At 38.8% G+C, this 19,993-nt stretch overlaps 1 protein-coding gene across 1 annotated transcript in view; it reads right to left on the bottom strand.

The window, feature by feature from the left end:
• The window catches only part of IL1RAPL1 (interleukin 1 receptor accessory protein like 1), a 1,173,648-nt gene that overhangs the window by 1,038,204 nt on the left and 115,451 nt on the right, over positions 1 to 19,993 (bottom strand). The window contains exon 2 of the mRNA XM_038384565.2: positions 6,524 to 6,629. Within this exon, the coding sequence (XP_038240493.1) occupies positions 6,524 to 6,605 (82 nt within the window). The 5' untranslated portion in view covers positions 6,606 to 6,629. The remainder of the gene's footprint in view (positions 1 to 6,523; positions 6,630 to 19,993) is intronic.

Below are 19,993 nucleotides of genomic sequence, written 5' to 3'. Positions count from 1 at the left end.
AGGAGGGGAAGGTTTTCCCATCTGGGGTACCTCTTTAAACGCCGCCAACGCCAGACCCTGCGCTTGCTGCAGGACGCCAGGGTCTAGGCGGGCCTGGAGTTGAGGGTTGGTATATTCCCCAGTGCCCATCAAAACATCTAGGGTGACCGCCCGTAAGGGGCTGTCGTCCGGCTGATCCATATTACGAATAATCGCCACCTCAGCCCTGCGACGCCAGCTATCCTTCCATAACAGGCGCTGGGTCGGGGTCAACAGCATATCTGCAAATTTTTGCGCGTCATAAGGACACATAACTTGACTAGTGAACACTTGCTCAATTAGAGATTGGACATAATGATTATCTAAGCCATATGCCATAACGGATTTCTGTGCTTCTCTAATCAATTTCTAATCAAGGGGGGCCCATCTTCGGCGCCCGTTGGCGTCCGTAGTAACAGGGTAAAGCACGGGCAACTCAAGCACCACTGGGTACGCCGAAGGGAAAAACTCCCCTTTGATAATCGCATCCTTTATCACCCCGTGCCAGCGTCGCGCCGGATTTGGGGGGCCCTTTCCCCGCTTCTGCCCTGGAAACTCAGGGGATTCCTTCTCTTCATCAGAGGAGTAGACCGGGGGTGGGGACGAACCACCCCGAGTCCCTAATACTTTCGCCACCTCAGAAGGGCCAGGAGGCGGATCGCCTGCCATAAGGGCCAACTGCCGAAGCATGTCAGTCAGCTGCTGGCCCTGTTGGCGCATCTCCTGCAGAAACGCGTCGGATTTAGTCAATTTAGTAAGATCGGGATAGGCAGGCTGGGAGGCATGTTGGGGAAACAACAGCGGGAGAAGTATTGCAAAGGGCACTGACTGCCAGGATCCCACTGAAGCGTATCTGAAACGACAGGGTGGGGGGTCATATGTAGGCATAATCTCTAACCCAAGAACGGTCGACATGCTCGGTGGCATCCATAGGCACATCATCTGGTGGGAGCGGAACAGTACTTGGTCTGGCGCCGGGACGGGCGTGGAGGGAGCCACAGGAATTACGGTCTCGGGGGCACCGAAAAGTCTCAAGCCCCCCAGGAAGAACCTGTGGGGGATCATCCTTAGGTTTGGGGCGAACATCTCAGAAACCGTCGCTTGCACCTCCGCCTCAGCTGCGAGAGCCGCTATAGCTTTCTTAACCTTGCACCAGGTCTGGCTAAGGGACACAGCCTCCTTATTCCCATGGGCAACGGAAGTCCCAAAGATCCTGTCCCAATCGCTCCCACACTTGTCCATCAAAGCATGGTTTGGCCTCTTCAGAAACCCTCTCCTCTGTCTCCATTTCAGCAGATGAGACAAGGATTCTGCAGTTACTTTCTCGCCCTGTTTCTCTATGATACGAAGTAAAATTCATGCACGGTTTTCTCTTCGGCTGATACAGCGGTACCCATTGTTACTTAAAGCCGCTCATCTGTGCGCACTTGCGTCACTCTCGGACGCCCAGGAGCCGAAAAGCCGGTGCCTCCTGCCGCGGCCAGAACCCCCGCTTTTTCAGAAGGGATCACGTCGGGGTCACCATTTGTGGGGTTTCATGCGAGCCGGACAAGCACAGCAGCCAATATGGTTGGTAGCTAGCCGTTTATCTATTATTTCCCATTGCTTTTATACACTCCTCTTACATAATATTCTCAACCCCCTCCAAAGTCCATCACCCGATCACGGAGACATCTCGTTGGTCGAGCAGCCTCAGCACGGGCTATGCACGTGCGTCCTTCCTCTTGATTGGAGCATAGCTGTCCGCTATCTGTTGTCAACAAGGTCTGGTGTTGCCAGTTTGCCTGGGTCACGTTCCAGCCTGTAGCTATTTCTCAATAGTTCATTAAAGGTTCACTGCGATCTTAACTAGCTCACAAATACACCATGTTCCCACACAGCTGTATATTAATTGCCAGCTCAGAAATGGTAAAAAAAATCATCTTATTATACCCTTAGAACAGGCCGCATACCCCATAATCAACAGAGAACACAATTAGGGTGCAACATTCACTCTATTCCTAGTATTTGGCTTCTTGCTACCATGCAAACATCTATACTACATAAACCTTGACCCAAGCTTCTTTCCCAGTTTTTGTTCATTCCCTTCTGAACCTTTTTGTCTTATTTTCCTTTTGGCCCCCCAAAAACCCTTTATGTCCTCCATGAGTCTTAATGTACAATTTAGTGGCTAAATCAAGAGTGGTGCATCAAAAGAGTCCTGCATTCCTATACAAGGTCCTAGCATCTGCTACTCCAATAGAGACCCCAGGCACTGTGTCAGTACAAACACTGCCATTTAGCCTATGTGCGTACAATCAGAAAATTATCACTTGCTTGAGTTGATGGTTTAAATTATAAGATGATGAAAAACAGAGTTTAACAGCTTTTACTCCATCCCTCCTGCCTTCCTTTTAGCTCCTATTCTACTTTTATATGCGAGGCAGAACATTACCATAACACCATTAATTCTGTAATAGGAAGATGCTCAGTGTCCCTTTGCTATAGCACTCCCTTACCACTTGAGCCATGGAGATTGGTAATGACCCTTTTACAAAGTTTACTGTGATAGACAATGGAAGTGCAAAAATGGTTGAGGGTGGGGAAAGAGAGAGTCCAATAAAGACAACTGTTTATTTTTTTCCTTTCTTTTTCCATGCACACAGGTTACTTTGGTGAGTTGCACTGTTATGAAGCAGTCTGCATTTTTGAAGACACCTGCCATACTAAATAGCATCACAACTGAAGCAACTTGTAAATTAAAAACCTTCTGCAAATCGAACTCACTTAGACAAGTTCCCAATATTTCAATACAGATATTTAAAATCTTTAATATATTATTTATATTTATGCATAAACAAAAACACAAAAATTCTTTCCAACATCAAAAAGGAAAGTTTAGGAGATCCAGCTAGAGTAAATTTTACAACAATTCTGTACTTGAACCTTAATTACTTTGAAGACATGGAGACAAAATTGTTTTGGTCCACTGGCTGTATAAGGGTTTTGTTTTAATGCTGTGATCCTACAGAATAACAGATGAAACTCACTGGTGAAAACTGAAGTGCAAAATAGTTTTGTAAGTGCACATCACCCCCCGCCCTCCTGGGCAAAAAAAAAAAAAATCTAGTGAATAGTAGGCAAGGTAGACTGCTCTAATTGTAGTAACTGTGGTTTTACCAATGATAACACCTACCTTTTAAGACTGCAAATAAAGTACAAATAATTAAGTATTAAAATTAGAAAATAAAAAGAAACTTATTTCTTCTCTCTCAGCTATTACAGAGAAAGACAGTTTAACACTTCTCGTTTCCGGCATCTGCGTCACATCCTGAATTATTACACAAGCAATCTCATTCTTTTCTAACTCATAGATTAAAACTCTCAGGATATGTGATTGTTCTCAATCCTGTGTTTACCAGCATAAATATCATTTTTCCCTTCTTAGTTTAGCATTGTCTATAATGCACCATGACATAAAAAAATAACAGAGCACATCAGATTTTAAAATAACAGTTACCTCTTTGTTTTTGTTTTGTTTTTTTTCATTCAAAACTTCCTACATTATAGTGTGCTTTGGTTTCTCTTTTGTCCCCCAGTCTCTGATGTTTTTATGCAAGGAAAATAAGTATAGTAATATTCAGCTTTGAAAGAAGTAAAATGTACTTTTAACCATCCAGAGCAACAAAGGATTTCCCAGGAAAATAAAAATAAAATCAGCTGACATTCTGATCAACTTAGATATAAATTTTGGTTTGAATGGATAAACACAAATAAATATAAACCAAGAGGCAGAGGGAATTTTTTCACTCAAGTCAGTGTTTCCACATGGAACAAAAAGTTCTGTTTTTCTGGTTATAGACTTTTCCTGTGTTTCTAAGAGTAGAGCCCAGAAAGTTGTATTATTCTCAGGAAAACAATTTTACTTTCTTAGTAAAAAATCCTGCACTCCCTTTTCAGGCAAAACCCGCACTGCAGTGAAATGGATTTTTCCTGAATAAGGATTGCAGGATTTAATGATAGTTGTCCTATGTACAAGGGACAAATTCTGCCACCCTTACTCACACTGAGTAGCTCCTTACTCTGCAACAAACCCCATTGAGTTTAATGGGGTTACTGACTGTATAAGGCACTACTCATCATGAGCAATGGTATCAGAATCCAGTCTTCAGTGTTTACCCAAAATTCTCATTGAAGTCAATGAAATGTTGCCTTGGTAAAGACTGATTGAACACTGAATTAAAATGTCAGGATTAACCCAATATTATCTTCTACTATTGGAGAGGAACTGAAATTGCTTCACAAACAATTTTTGAAGCCTCACAGCACATCTGAGGTAGGTATTGGTCTGCAGCAGGTGAAAACTAAGGAAGTTTTGCTTCTGTTTACACAGGAAATGAATGTTAGAACCTGGACAGGTCTTCTGATTCCCAATCTTAGATCAAATCAATAGATAAGGATAACTTACATTTGGCCTTTAGCTCTGATTCTCTATTTCCTCTTTCTTCTCCAGGGCTACAAATGTAATTTCAGTTTTTTGTCTAAATCAGGTACAGTTTTCTTTATCACATCAGTATGGTGTGGGTGAGTTCAAAGCATCATATTTCATTGAAGAACTATGGGCATTGTTTCTTGGTTTGGCTAAACAGAAGGCACTAATGGTTTTCATAACTGAAAATTCAACACAGTTCCATTTTTTCTTGCATTGAAGATAACAGGAAAAAAATAGATACAAAAGTGAGACGATAAAAACCAAAGACACCATTTGTGTAAGATTTGACAGAACACAGATGTACACATCATTGTTGGCCTTTTCTTTTGGTTCCTTAATGTCACTGTAAAAGTTACTTTTGTGACTAAAATAATGGAACATGCTTATAATGATTTTGAAAAAAGAACAACTCCAATTTAACGGACATGGGCTCTAATAGTAAAAACCCTACATTCTGAATCTCCTAAGTGATGCTTATCTCTGTAATAGATTACGCCAAAACTCCAAAATTTTGATGTTGCAGGATCGGGATATATATTTCTAACACAAAATTAGCAGAGCCATTTTGCACACATTTAGTATTTTCTATTTTCTGGTTTCCTTTTAATAGGCTGGAAAGTAGTATAATTTATGGCAGTTTTGCACATCACAAAGGACATTCAACATCAATGAAATCACCTTTGGGGGGCAACTTTAAATTTTAGAACGTCCTGGTTTTCGAACACCTTAACATTGAAGCACTGCTACTTATTGTAATCTGTGCCCTGACCACAGAGACACACACTTCTGACTATTTGAATTTTTTTGGTATTTCATCAGCTTCAGGGTAGATCATTACAAAAAGATATCAATTTACAACTTGATCATTTTAATATTTTTTCTGACATTAATTATTTATCAAAAATATGTGATGATCTAGGGACCAATTCCGCATCCCTTTGCTTCAAATAGACTTCAATAGATAGAGATTGAGGTACACAAGATTTAGTGTCCAAGAGGTTAATTAATAGAGTGAAAACTACGTAAGCAAACACTCCAAGACTAACAAAAGTAGTCTAATAATTGAAGTATTCTAATAAAAAAAATCAGAATTTCAGTTGATATATTTGTGAGTTCTTTGTTGCAGGAGTTAGTATAAATTAGTGTCTTGTAAAGTCTTCATTGTACAATTTTATGACTTCAAGACAAAAATTAAGAAGAAAAAATTCAAGCCCTTATCAAGGATGACAGACAAAATCAACTGTCATGACTAGTACTGAATCTCCTTTATTCTTATCACATATCAATATGCAAATAGCTTGCTAATGCCTTGACTCAACTCATCTTTAAAAGTCATATGAAAAGCGTATAAGTTTTCAGCAATCCAGGTGGAGGCAAAAATTATCAGTATTTGCTTTGGTGCATTAATCTATTCATTCACAATTGAGTAGGCCTCTACGAAGTTACATCACATCATTTATTATTTCTACTGGTATTGAATTTAATGTGCTTGACTCTATTCCTTGATTTACAGAATTGCATGACATAAGTCAAAATCACCTGAACAGCATATCTAAAAATTCTATTCTAGAAGGGCTACAATCACTAAACAATACAGCCACAAATACAAACTAATATTACAATTGCAATAATCCTATTCCAAAAAAATCCACCCAAATAAAACACCGCCCCAGACCCAAAAGGACAGACTACGTTCTATTCAACTGAGAACTTAAAACAAATACAAAAAAAGCTCTCCTTTTAGAAAATAAGTCATCCGATTTGCTATATGATTTCAATTAATTGATAGCCTGCTGCATTTTTTCAGTCAAAGGAATGTAGCAGAAAGATGCCCATAGATATCTATCGAAGCTGCAGAGTTAAAAATATTCCATTTTGTTATTGTTGCTGACTTTGAAACCCTATTAACCATTGTGTCCAGAAAGGAATAAAACAACTTCTTACTGTATATTTTCCAAGTCACAAACATGCTTTACATACAAATTTGTAACCACAACATCAAACCTAATGAAAAAAGGGAGAAAATCTACTTACCTGAGCCCCTTTTGGTCACAACCTTCAAGCTCTGAGTAAGAGTAGCATACAAGAGAATCAAGTGTGGAATAGGAGCTTTCATCTTCCAGCTCTTAAAGGCTGCTCCCTAAAGCACCAAAAATAAAAATAAAAAATATCCTGTAAGAATATTAAAAAGCTTCATTTTTATGTTTTTGCTCAAATACATTTTTAGTAATTAAGTCATAAAAAAGAATTCGTAGAAAAGTCACCTCCGTTCAACTTGTGCTAACATGCTGAGCTAGCACTAAAGACAATTTAAAAAAACAGATCTGAAGTCACTGTAGAGCACTGTAACAGGAAGATTATTTCTTTTCTTTTCTTTTCTTTTCTTTTTTTTTTTAAGGTTTAGCTTTGGAGCCTCAATACCAGTGTAAGGGGAAAGATTTGTAATTTTGTCTGTAACTGAAAATGCACTACATGGATCAATGTACCTATTAAAACCTTCTGACCAAATTATATGCTGGGTCAAATTCCATGGAAGTCAGTTTATGCCAGGAAAGAATTCAATCTTTTTACTGAATTGACAAAATAATGGCTTCTTTCTTTCTTTCTTTCTTTCTTTCTTTCTTTCTTTCTTTCTTTCTTTCTTTCTTAAACAAAGAAGACAAAACATTTTGGTTTATGTGTAGACCATTAACCTCTTATAGAAAAAAACAAAAATGTAATTTTGCTTTCATTGACTCATTCTCATTGGCTGATCAGAATCGTATACATCTGACACTAAAGAGTTAATAAAAAAATTGTCTAGTCATCTTTCTGATAAAACTGTAAAAGAAACCTGTAAAAAGAAAAGTTGAATAACCTCTTAGTCTAAAGTATACTGAGTAATAGTTAGCTATGAGCATAGTTGTATAATGCCACTACTTTCAATAGGAGTCAGGAGTGCAAAGGATTGCAGGGTACACCTTCAATGTAGTCACTATTCATGTCCTAGAGATCCACATTACAGTGGTTTTCCAGCTAATGGTTCATTCCTCACCTGTATGGAGTGTGTATGGGTTTGTACTCCCATTATTCCTGGACCCCACAGAACATGCTCTGGGGAGTGAGCAATATATTCATGAAGGGCAGAAGGGATTGAGAGACCCAGTGCACTGTTCATTTTATTTTAAAGATAAATGTATATTTTTGCAGGCCCTTCCATATTCAAAAGCAGCCGACAGTATTTTGATCAAACTTTTCAGGTCAAACTCCTTGTAAAACAGTGTGGAATTCAATGGTTACCATTATTTTGGGCACTCAAATTCTCATGGAGTGAATGTGGGTGCCCTCAGTGGGTTGATCCTCACAGGGGCAGACAATAGCACTGAGATAGAGGGTACCAATATGGATCCAACAGATCTTAGGACCACCTCCACTATTTTTTAAAAATAGGATGAAGACCAAATCTCACCCCTATTCAACACCACCTATCTGTATACATGCCATGAGGAGCACAATACACAGCTTGTCAGCTCAGGGGAAAGATCTGGCACCGGGGAGGGGCACTTTAATGATATAAAGGAAGACCCCATCCTTGTTCCTGTTGAAATCAATAGGATTTTGTATTGAATCTAAAGAGTAATGTTTTCAAAAGTGCCTAAATGTTTTAGAAGCCTGAGTCCCACTTTCAGAAGTTAGACTGAATGGCACTGACTTTCAATGAGACTTAGGTCCTAAATGCAAAAGTCTCTTTTGAAAATGGGATTTGGGCTCCTAAGTCAGTCACTTGGGTGCTTTTGAAAATGTTACCCTAAATGTCATTATTGTCTTAAAGCAGGTGGGAAAAACAGATAAGAAATGGGGTAGATGTAGCGTAGCATATAGAAAGGCAGAATTTCTTAGATAAAGACTGCAGAACCTCATTGAAAACCTCATTGAAAATGTCACTGTCAATTCTTATATAGTACAGTTTTACTTTTCAAGACATTTGGGAACTAAGAGCATCAAACTTGGAACAGCTATGATTATGATTTTATTAGAGATGAGAAAGCAGGAAAATGTGGCTTGACATTCATTTTTAGTGCCATCTCAGAAACGTAATGCTTATATATTTATGATAAAATTATGTACATATTAATTCATTCACTTGCTCAGAACCAATTCTACTGGATTTGCATTCTCAGGTGGGGGAAGGCCATTTATCATTAATCAGCAGAAGTCACCAACAACTTAGAAAGAGAAGGTATAAAAATTAGAAAAGAGGTCAAATTAACTAGCCGGGTGAAGAACTAAATGATAACGCTGTCTGGATTTCTAAGAAAAAGGTTCAGCCTAATGCTAACTCTCAGCCACAGTTTTAGTTTTCTAACACATGATTTTTGGTATTTAGAATTTTTTTAAAGGTATAAATGAAAGCTAATTACCCAGAGGTGAACCAGAACAGATACATCTAAAGCACTGTGCCACATTGCACAGCAGGCCTGAGTAAAACATTTCTGAAACCAAAATTCCATTTCTCAGTCACTGCACTAACTGATGCTGCAGGAAATCCTGAAGCTGATATCTTCAGCCTCCAGGGTACCAGCGAGAGTTAGCTCCTCGCTCTGTGTGAGCCTAATAAATGCTGTCCAAAGAACTACAGGATTTTACTATGTATTGCAAGATCACCAAATAAATTCTGGCTGTGAATACAGATCCAAGTACATTTTTCTTATGGCCATATGGCTGAAGAGAACATTTCAGATGTAAAAGAAAATATAAATAAATAAATAAATATATTCATAACAGATTCATGCAATAATTGTAAAGTTTGTATCTAAGAAGACATTGGTAAATATAACAATATGAATGTGTGAGGGACTCAGTGGATCAAATTCCTCTTCTAACTTTGGGCCATTAACTTTTGAAATAAACAAATAACATTTCACAATCATTCAAAATCTTTCATCAGAATATTTCTAAAATATTTGTTAACCCTCAAAAGACAGCTGTGACCCAGGTCCTAGCAAGTTTTATAGTAGATGCTTGGTAGCATCACCAGTATAATTTAACCTGCAACACAATTTCAGTTACAAGATTTGTTTTCCACACACTGATCTCTTTCAAAAGCATCAGCTTGTGAAATTTCCCATACAGAACATCTGCCTGAAAAGTTTGACCAAAATACTGTCGGCTGCTTTTGAATTTGGCAGGGCCTGTAAAAATATACATTTATCTTTAAAATAATTCACCACATATTTTCAGAAGAGAGTAGAGCATACATAACCAAACTCTGAAATTAGAAATTTGGCATGCACATGTCCGCCATTGAGGACAAGGTCTTTGCTTGCTCTGAGTGGAAAAGGTTTTGATTTAACAAAAAGCTGGTCATTCAAAAACAGCTTGCTTGAGCCTGTGCAGTAGTACATTCTGCTAAGTCCACAGGTGACTATATATGAACATGTGCATACTTGTTGGTGGTTCAAAGAACTTCCATGCCAAAAAGGTGCAAGGTGAATAGCTTCAGAGGAAGGAAAAAGAACTCCTTGGAAGAGTCAGTGGAATTTGTAAGCTGTATGACCACCAGATTCTTCTTTTTACTCTCTCTCTCTCTCTTTTAAGAAAAGTGGAAATAACTAGCACTAATGGAATGTTAATATGTAAGATTAACCACTTCAAAAATCAGGAAATTCCAAAAGGTATGTTAGTGCCTTGTATATATTGAACATATAGTGTATTTTCTCTTCTTTACCTTGTTGCTGTTTGGGAATTTCTCAGTGAAAGAGTTTTATTGAAAATTACCAATTTGTCAAAATTGAAGGGTTCTGTGGAAATGTATGAGTTTTGACTAGAGATGGGCAATTTTTTTTGGAAGAATATTTTATTGGCTGAAAAAAGTAGTTTTGGTTCATCTACTACTATTTGTGAATTTGACATGAACTCACTATATAGTTTTGGCCAAAAAAGCATTTTTTTAAGACTTAGATACAAAAGGACTATGAATTGCAGCTATGAATGACAATAAATAGTCAGTGAGCCAAAGAAAGGGAGTGAGAATGATTCTATAACCTGGTGGTTAAGACATTCACCTAGGATGTGGTAGATCTAAGTTAAATAGTAATTGGAACATGGAGTTAAACTATTTTTACCAAGTGGAACAGCTCCAACAGGCGATCTTGAGAATAACCTCCTGTCATAAATATAAAGGGAAGAGTAAACACCTTTAAAATCTCTCCTGGCCAGAGGAAAAACCCTTTCACCTGTAAAGAGTTAAGAAGCTAGGATAACCTCACTGGCACCTGACCAAAATGACCAATGAGGAGACAAGATACTTTCAAAGCTGGGGGGGCGGGGAAGGAGAAACAAAGGTTCTCTCTGTCTGTGTGATGGTTTTGCCAGGAACAGAAAAGGAATGGAGTATTAGAACTTAGTAAGTAATCTAGCTAGATATGCATTAGATTCTGTTTTGTTTAAATGGCTGAGAAAATAAGCTGTGCTGAATGGAATGTATATTCTTGTTTTTGTGTCTTTTTGTAACTTAAGGTTTTGCCTGGAGGGATTCTCTATGTTTTGAATCTGATTACCCTGAAAGGTATTTACCATCCTGATTTTACAGAGGTGATTCTTTTACTTTTTCTTCTATTAAAATTCTTCTTTGAAGAACCAGATTGCTTTTTTCATTGTTCTTAAGATCCAAGGGTTTGGGTCTGTGTTCACCTATGCAAACTGGTGAGGATTTTTATCAAGCCTTCCCCAGGAAAGGGGGTGTAGGGTTTGGGGAAGATTTTTGGGGGAAAGACGTTTCCAAGTGGGCTCTTTCCCAATTATATATTTGTTAGACACTTGGTGGTGGCAGCAAAAAAAATCCAAAGGCAAAAGGTAAAATAGTTTGTACCTTGGGGAATTTTTAACCTAAGCTGGTAAAAATAAGCTTAGGGGGTTTTCATGCAGGTCCCCACATCTGTACCCTAGAGTTCAGCGTGTGGAAGGAACCTTGACACCTGCACTAGCATATCCTATAGCCTAATTGCATGGACGCAGGTGTGTTTTGTTTTAATGAAGGTTAGCCTCTCAGCACTTGCCTGTGGAGAAGCAAGTTTGTAAAAACACAAACAAAGTACAACCCTGCAATGTAGAACACACAAGTTCAAATCCCTTCTCCAGGTCAGGGGGGAGGGAATTAAACCTGTGATCTTCCACAACCTAGGTAAACACATAGCCATTAGGTTAAAGCTTAAAAGGGCGGGCTCTAGCTCTACAACCACCACTGTTTCGTGAATTTAATTATTTTAAAAGGTCAAACATTTTGTTTTGGGTTGAGCAACATATTCCATTCAACCTGAAATGGATTTTGTCAATCCGCTGAAATTTTTCACAATTTTTGGATTTGGATCATCTTGCACCAATTTTTCAGGTTGAGAATGGAATTTCTGGTCAACACCAGAGAGAGAAACAGCCAGAAAGATACCTTGTTCCGAATAACCTATTGCCCAGTAGTTAGGACATTCACCTGGGATGTGAGAGATTCAGCTTCACAATTCTGCTCTGCCTGATCTGGAGTAGGGGACTTGAACCTGAGGAGTATCCTAGGCAACAGGCTATTGTCTAGTCTGGGAAGGGTCTCTGTCTCATTTTTTCATGAAAGCTTTCAAAAGGTCTCAGTTTAGTTATGGTGTGGAACTCCTAGTTAATTTGTTATTTTAGGGTTTTAATGGAAAACGCAAGTTTTTGAAGGCTAACTGCCTAAGAGTTCACAAGGCAAGAAGCCCTTGTTACCATGAATAAACTGTTATATGTATCTTTTAAATGCAGTCACACTATGGCATCTCTGAGCCTAGTACTGGAGGCATCCCACTTTGTGAAAGGAAGTCTTATTCTGAGGAATAAGATTATTTGCATATAATCATACAACCACAGTGTTAGAAGCTATCACAAAGGTAATCTAGTCTAACCTCCAAATGCATTAACAATCATGAAAAGATCATGTTCAAGTTCGGAAAATAAAAGCCATTTTTCACCCGTTTGTTACAAAAGCAGTTTAATAAATTGTTTCCAGTCTCTCCCACAGGACTCTCTTGCTGCCAGTGTCTCAAATGACAGCACTTCTGAGAAGTTTCAGAGTAGCAGTTGTGTTAGTCTGTATTCACAAAAAGAAAAGGCGTACTTGTGGCACCTTAGAGACTAACAAATTTATTAGAGCATAAGCTTTCGTGAGCTACAGCTCACTTCATCGGATGCATTTGGTAAAAAAACAGAGGAGAGATTTATATACACATACACAGAGAACATGAAACAATGGGTTTATCATACACACTGTACGGAGAGTGATCACTTAAGATAAGCCATCACCAGCAGCAGGGGGGGAAAGGAGGAAAACCTTTCATGGTGACAAGCAAGGTAGGCTAATTCCAGCAGTTAACAAGAATATCAGAGGAACAGTGGGGGGTGGGGTGGGAGGGAGAAATACCATGGGGAAATAGTTTTACTTTGTGTAATGACTCATCCATTCCCAGTCTCTATTCAAGCCTAAGTTAATTGTATCCAGTTTGCAAATTAATTCCAATTCAGCAGTCTCTCATTGGAGTCTGTTTTTGAAGCTTTTTTGTTGAAGTATAGCCACTCTTAGGTCTGTGATCGAGTGACCAGAGAGATTGAAGTGTTCTCCAACTGGTTTTTGAATGTTATAATTCTTGATGTCTGATTTGTGTCCATTCATTCTTTTACGTAGAGACTGAGCCACACTATCAGAGGCTCGTTCACCTGCGCATCTACCAATGTGATATATGCCATCATGTGCCAGTAATGCCCCTCTGCCATGTACATTGGCCAAACTGGACAGTCTCTACGTAAAAGAATGAATGGACACAAATCAGATGTCAAGAATTATTGGAATTGGAATTAATTTGCAAACTGGATACAATTAACTTAGGCTTGAATAGAGACTGGGAATGGATGAGTCATTACACAAAGTAAAACTATTTCCCCATGGTATTTCTCCCTCCCACCCCACCCCCCTCTGTTCCTCTGATATTCTTGTTAACTGCTGGAATTAGCCTACCTTGCTTGTCACCATGAAAGGTTTTCCTCCTTTCCCCCCCTGCTGCTGGTGATGGCTTATCTTAAGTGATCACTCTCCTTACAGTGTGTATGATAAACCCATTGTTTCATGTTCTCTGTGTGTGTGTATATCAATCTCCCCTTTGTTTTTTCCACCAAATGCATCCGATGAAGTGAGCTGTAGCTCACGAAAGCTTATGCTCTAATAAATTTGTTAGTCTCTAAGGTGCCACAAGTACTTCTGAGAAGGATGGCTTCCTCGAGCAGGAAGGCCAGAAATGCCAATGGAAATTGTGAAATTAAGCAATGTTTCTCCCAATATAGTAATGCAGACATAGACTTCTTAACTTATAAACTGTTAGAGTGAATTCAATCAGTGACTATGAAAAAACACTGGTGAACTCAGAACCAGAATTATTTGGAGGCACTAACCTCAGGCTTTGGAAGATCTCTCAGTTCTAAGGATTGTCTCCAAAACTCATAATTTTCAACCACTGATAATAAAGGTGACTTGACCGTGGCAATGGAATGGAAATGAAGCTGAATAGTAGGACTGATCAAAATCTTTCAATCATACCTATTTTTCTAAAGAAAAGGAAGCTCTAGACTAAACATTTTTTAAAGTATCTTTTCTATGGCAGATTTTAAAATTTGTCAAACACCTGTTTTTCTGGCCAAAATATGAATATATTCAAAATTTATGCCTAAAAATATTTATTCTTGGAAAATTTAGATTAAAAATGGATTTTTGTTTTCTTTTCATTGAATTTTCTATGGGGAAAACCATATTTTGAACAGTTCTATTGAATGGAATACATGAAAGACCGTGAGAGGAGTCCTGTGCCAAGGCTAGCTTCAAGAAAGACAGTTCCTCAGTCTCAATGTTAGTTGCATTCTCTTAAGTCTTAGCCAAAGCTCACTGAAGTCTTTCCTTTGACCTAGTGGGCTTTGGGTCAGTGCCTTAAAGTCGCACTCTATTGTTTGGCTGTTTTTTTTAAACTAACAATTTATTTAATGTCAATGTGTTTTCAAATGGCAGAGGAACCCAATATGATAGTGGGTCAGCCACAACTGGAAAATCTCAGGATTGTCAATTTCCCCTGGTGGCAGAGAAATACTCCAGGAAGCAACTATACTTTTCTGTTCAGTACTGATGGTTTGTTGATTGCACAACCAGACTTGCTCTAGAGCACTTATTACAGAATAATGAGTTTGCAAGGGGGGCAGCACATCCAGAAGACTTAAATAAAAAGTCCTTTAGCAATACTGCTTCAGCAACATGAAGTTTTGATGTAGCAGCTCTTTGGAAGTCCCAAAGAAGCACACCATCAATCCTCATGGAAGTGTTGCAAGAGTCACTTTGCCACACATATGTGCACTATTAAATTAGTACTTTGATTTCCCCAGAAAACTATACAATAATTATTTCCAGGCAGTATGACCCTTCTTAACATGCTATTAACAACAACAAATTAGAATACTGACAGGTTTCAGAGTAGCAGCCGTGTTAGTCTGTATTCGCAAAAAGAAAAGGAGTACTTGTGGCACCTTAGAGACTAACAAATTTATTAGAGCATAAGCTTTCGTGAGCTACAGCTCACTTCATCGGATGCATTAGCTCACGAAAGCTTATGCTCTAATAAATTTGTTAGTCTCTAAGGTGCCACAAGTACTCCTTTTCTTTTTGCAAATTAGAATACTGTGATCTCAAAAACAGGTGTCAATTCATATTCATGATCTACTACATTAGCGTCCTGAAACAGATGGAGATCACCAACAGCATTAAAAATGTCAGAGAAAAACACATCTGTTTCAAAGAGCAAGGACTATGATAGTAACCTTTTCAAGCATTCCAAAAGTAAAAAGCCTGAGAGGCCAAACTGAATCAAGCAATCATGAGAAGCCAGAATCAAGTGCAATAGAAGGCAATACAGTAGAACCTCAGAGTTACAAACACCTTGGGAATGGAGGTTGTTCATAACGCTGAACAAAACATTATGGCTGTTCTTTCAAAAGTTAACAACTGAACAAAGTAACAAGCTTTGAAACTTTACTGTGCAGAAGAAAAATACTGCTTTCCTTTTATTTATTTTTTTAGTACTTTACGTTTAACATGGTACTGGTTCCGCTGCTGCCTGATTGTGTACTTCTGGTTCCAAATGAGGAGCATGGTTAACTGATCATTTTGTAACTCTGGTGTTCATAACTCTAAGGTTCTACTGTACAAAGTTTTGGATTCTTAAATCTTTGGATTTTTTTGCAAGTCATTCTTATCCTTCCATATTTAGCAGCACTTCTAAGTGCAAGAAAGCAATGAAATTTACAAAGCAATAAAAAGGAACTTACTAGTAAAGCACAAGAGTGGTGTGATGTCGTGACAATGCTCCAAGTAGAAACAGACAACCAATTTGGCTACTCAGTCTGCAAATAGGAATCTAGCAGAGTTGATGTGGTGACTTTTGTGGGGGTTTCCACTCAATTGCATCATCACATTTGTGGCTGGAACTGACCCACATTACTGCCTTCTTTCTTGGATGTTCTCTCTTGATAATTTACACTTTTTCATTCATCTTCTTAAAGTTTTGCAATATCCTTTTTCAGAGAAGAGGGATCCTAATAACCATTACTTGCATTACAGTAGCACCCAGAATCCCCAGGAAAGGATCAGAGATCCTAGTGCTAGGCACTGTACAGATGGCATCTCTCTTACATGTTGAGCAAATCATTTGCTCATAAAAAAATGACAAATCTTCTTCGATTCCAAAATAAATTAGGATATAAGTAGAGTTTTATCATTTATATGGCTATTCAATGGATTACACAATACAGACAGTCTACTCAGGGAATCACAAAACAGTTTGATGCCTGACTCAGGACCTATTCTCTCAATCTTTGATTGATTCATCAGACAATGATGTCAGCATCGTATGTGAAGTTAAGGATATTTGTTATGCACACATGCAATGTTTTCTACACTGCTTACATTGATTAATCGATCCTTGCCTGCTCTATTTAATGTACTTTAAATGTGGTAATAGAAGACAAGGGTTTTGGATACTTTTGGACACTTGACCATTCTATTAAAAGCAGAAAAAATTATTCACCAGCAGGAGACAGCATAAACTTGTGAAAAAATCAGCTGTGGTAGGAGATTCGAAATAACTGGAATACCAGACAATATATACTTCAGAATTCTCTCAGCACCATTTCCCTACCACACAAACATTGAAAGTTAGATACTCTTTCTCATTGCCACAAATTAGCATTTGATTGCCAGTTTAGTGATGGATTAATAAGGGAAAGTTACAGCCAGGTGTGAAAGCTACATGGCAAACTCCCCACTCCCATCTTGCATAGCCACCCTCAATTATGAATTCAGTTGTACAAGGTGGTAGCTGGCTTCACAGAGCCACTACTTCTTAGGAAAGCAAGTGGACAGTCAATGTGTTGGAAGTTGACGGACTATAGACTCAGCATACTAATGTACCAGCCAGGGGTAGAACTGGGCATTTGTTGGATTAATAGTTTATTTGTATAAAATGTAATTTCAGTTGACCCAACACTTTGCAAATTTTACAAGTTTTTGCCTAAAAACATTTTGGATTAGGCAGTAATAGTGGTTACCTTATAATATTTAGCCGAGTGATCAGAGCACTCATCTGGGATGGAGGAGACCCACGTTCAATTCTCCCTCCCCCTTTGCCTGTTGTGGAGAATTATGGGCTATTCTGGTGTGGCTTGTTCTCACTCACTCCTGTTGAAGCTGTTCCACTGGGTATAAATAATTCAGTAGTCCTTGGATCAGTGTAAAAGTGACTCAGTAGTCTGGTGGTTAGAGCACTCCCTAAATTCAAGTCTCTGAGCGAATGATTATTTAATTATTTTTTACAACGTGGAGCAGCTTCAACAGAAGAGATAGGGATATTCTGGGACAAGCCTTAGTACAGTGGCTAGGGCTCTTTCCTGGAATATAGGGGACTCGAGTTCAATCTAAGAAAGTTGGTAGCTTTGATGCAAATATGAGATTTCTGATGCCTCTATTAATGTCCGCACCTCTTAACAACAAAGAAATATTAATTTGAACTACTTTGAACTAATTTGAATGTTGCAGAAACCCAAGCTCTAGTCTACAGTTTTCAGTTGAATCTGCACACCCAGTAAATGCCTGGCAGGAAAATACATGTATTGGTGATACTGCTTAATAATGGATTAAAAGGGAAAATTTGAAACCATACTTCCACCACACAAAGATAAACAATTCTTGCAATAAAATCTCAAACTGAAAGTATGAGACCATGTCAACGTGGCCTCAACCCCTTCCTTAGAAAACTGTGTGTGTTCCTGTAATAGTTTGGGTGTATAACCAAAAGGACACCTATTTTATCTCTTCATGAAGGCTACACAACTCCCATTTTTGTGGCATCTGAGATCCTCACAAAATTGTGACTTTACAAAAACGATTTACCAGTGTGAGTATCCTCAGCAAAACTGACAGTATGTCCTTGCCCATGCTCCATGCAGTTCCCAACATGAGTAGAATGTCCCCATTTCTCATCATTCCACTGGGGCACTGAAGTACCAAGAAAATATCAATAAGCAGGAAATAAATTATTTAAATTAACTATTGTAAGTGTTAGGGGAAACTCTACTATATTTTAGAGTCAATGTAGCCAGATCTGGACATTTAATTAATGAATTAAAGCATACCATCTACCTGAATTTTATCCAGTTTCTATTCAGAATTCAGCTGCCATATTACTAGTAGTAATTATAACAGAATAACCTGGGGTAGATTAGCTAGGGTTCAATGTTTCAGATTTGGTTTTTTTGTTTAAACAGCATAAAATCATGAAGTTTCCATTTTGGATTGGACTAAAGAGAGAGAGTTCTGAAATATGTTATCAACAAGATGATACTCTGTCTGATCCTTGCGTATTCTCTGTGTGTTGTCTCTCTGTGTGATGGGACATGGGATGTGATGGGACATCCTGCTGGTAGAAGGCTAACGAGCATTCCTGCACACACAGTGCCAATTAGGTACCCCTGAAGAACATGTTCCACCTGCAAAAGTGGAGCTTAAAACAAAGGGAGACAGGGCATGAGGGATAAGGGGGCAGACAGGTTGCCAGGGACTGCTAGTGAAAGGTTGCAAGGGGAGCTCAGTCTTAGCCATTGGCTAACCTTACCTGCCCCTGAATCCCCCTCCCTTTTGTTTGGGACACACTGAAAGTATAAGCTTGCTACAGGCAAGGGGCCCTGGAGGGCTGAAGCAATCTAGGAATGCCTCCGGAGACTAGAGACAAGTGAGATATAGTGGGATTCTGAAAAGATCCCACGACGTGAGCTGAACTCCTATTGGGAACAATGACATTTCCCAGGAGTGACTTGATCCTGTAGAGGACCCAAGGGCAAGAGACAAGATAACTACAGTCAAATTCAGTCGAAGGGTTAGCTGAATAGAGATTGCCAGTCACCATTTTTCCCCGTCTCTCTCTTCCTCCCACAGAGTAACTACCTTTTGGCTAGCTAACAAAAGCTGTAACAGATTTGTGCTGGGCAGACAATTATGTGTATCTATGCACCAGCAGTGCTGCTGCAGAAAAGGCCACGGGTTACCTACTCTGTATAAATGGATCCCCATCTTAGGTATGAAAGATGCTTTAACAAAATTACATCTTTTATTTTCAAATGAGTCTCCTTCCTTCTTTTCCACAGTCGTATTGGGATGTTCAAAGATAAAATTACAGATTAATTCTTGACCAAAATAAAATTAATTCATGAGCTATGGTGTCTTGTTTACTGCCACTCCCTTCTCTCTGACCTTGCTAAATCTTATCTCACTGATATCTCTTCAGATTGCAGTTGCAGAGACAATTTGCTTTGCCCATCATTTTGACCATATCACTCAAATATAAGATTCTGATCTTTACTTTCAAGGGACTTCATGGCCTATCCCCACCCTACCTAGCATCTCTCATTCACTATAGAGAAATAGGCTTCCTGCCTCTGATCGGCCCACAATGATAGCTTCCATCACCCTCTTACTAAATTTTCAAATAATCAGCTTTGTGCCTTTTCCCAAGCTGCCCCTCACACTTGGGAGGAACTCCCATAAACAGCCACTTCATTGTTTTCCTTCAAATCCTTCCTTATGCTCCTTTGCTGTGATGCCTATAAAAAAATTGACAACAGTTAGGCTGCTTGTATGCAGAGACCACAGTCTCCCATGCTGACTAGTACTGTTCCATTGTTTCTTTGTACTCCCCTGTATATATCTATCTGTTGGCTCTTGGTTTCTATTTAAATTGTAAGCTCTTCGGGAAAGGGGCCATCTGTCTGTACAGCACCTAACAGAGTGGTGCCCTAACCCATGACTGGGGCTTCTAAACATGACAGTAACAACAAGAAGAAATTAGTTTCTAGAGTATTCAGTCCACATAACATCATGTCCAATGTTTTCTTTGTGCCATGTAGGTTAAATTACTTGTTTCC

This window comes from Dermochelys coriacea, chromosome 1 (assembly GCF_009764565.3).
Source record: "Dermochelys coriacea isolate rDerCor1 chromosome 1, rDerCor1.pri.v4, whole genome shotgun sequence".
In the NCBI taxonomy this organism is placed as follows: domain Eukaryota; kingdom Metazoa; phylum Chordata; order Testudines; family Dermochelyidae; genus Dermochelys; species Dermochelys coriacea.
Note: the sequence above shows the minus strand (reverse complement) of the source record. Positions and strands in the feature narration are given on the sequence as shown.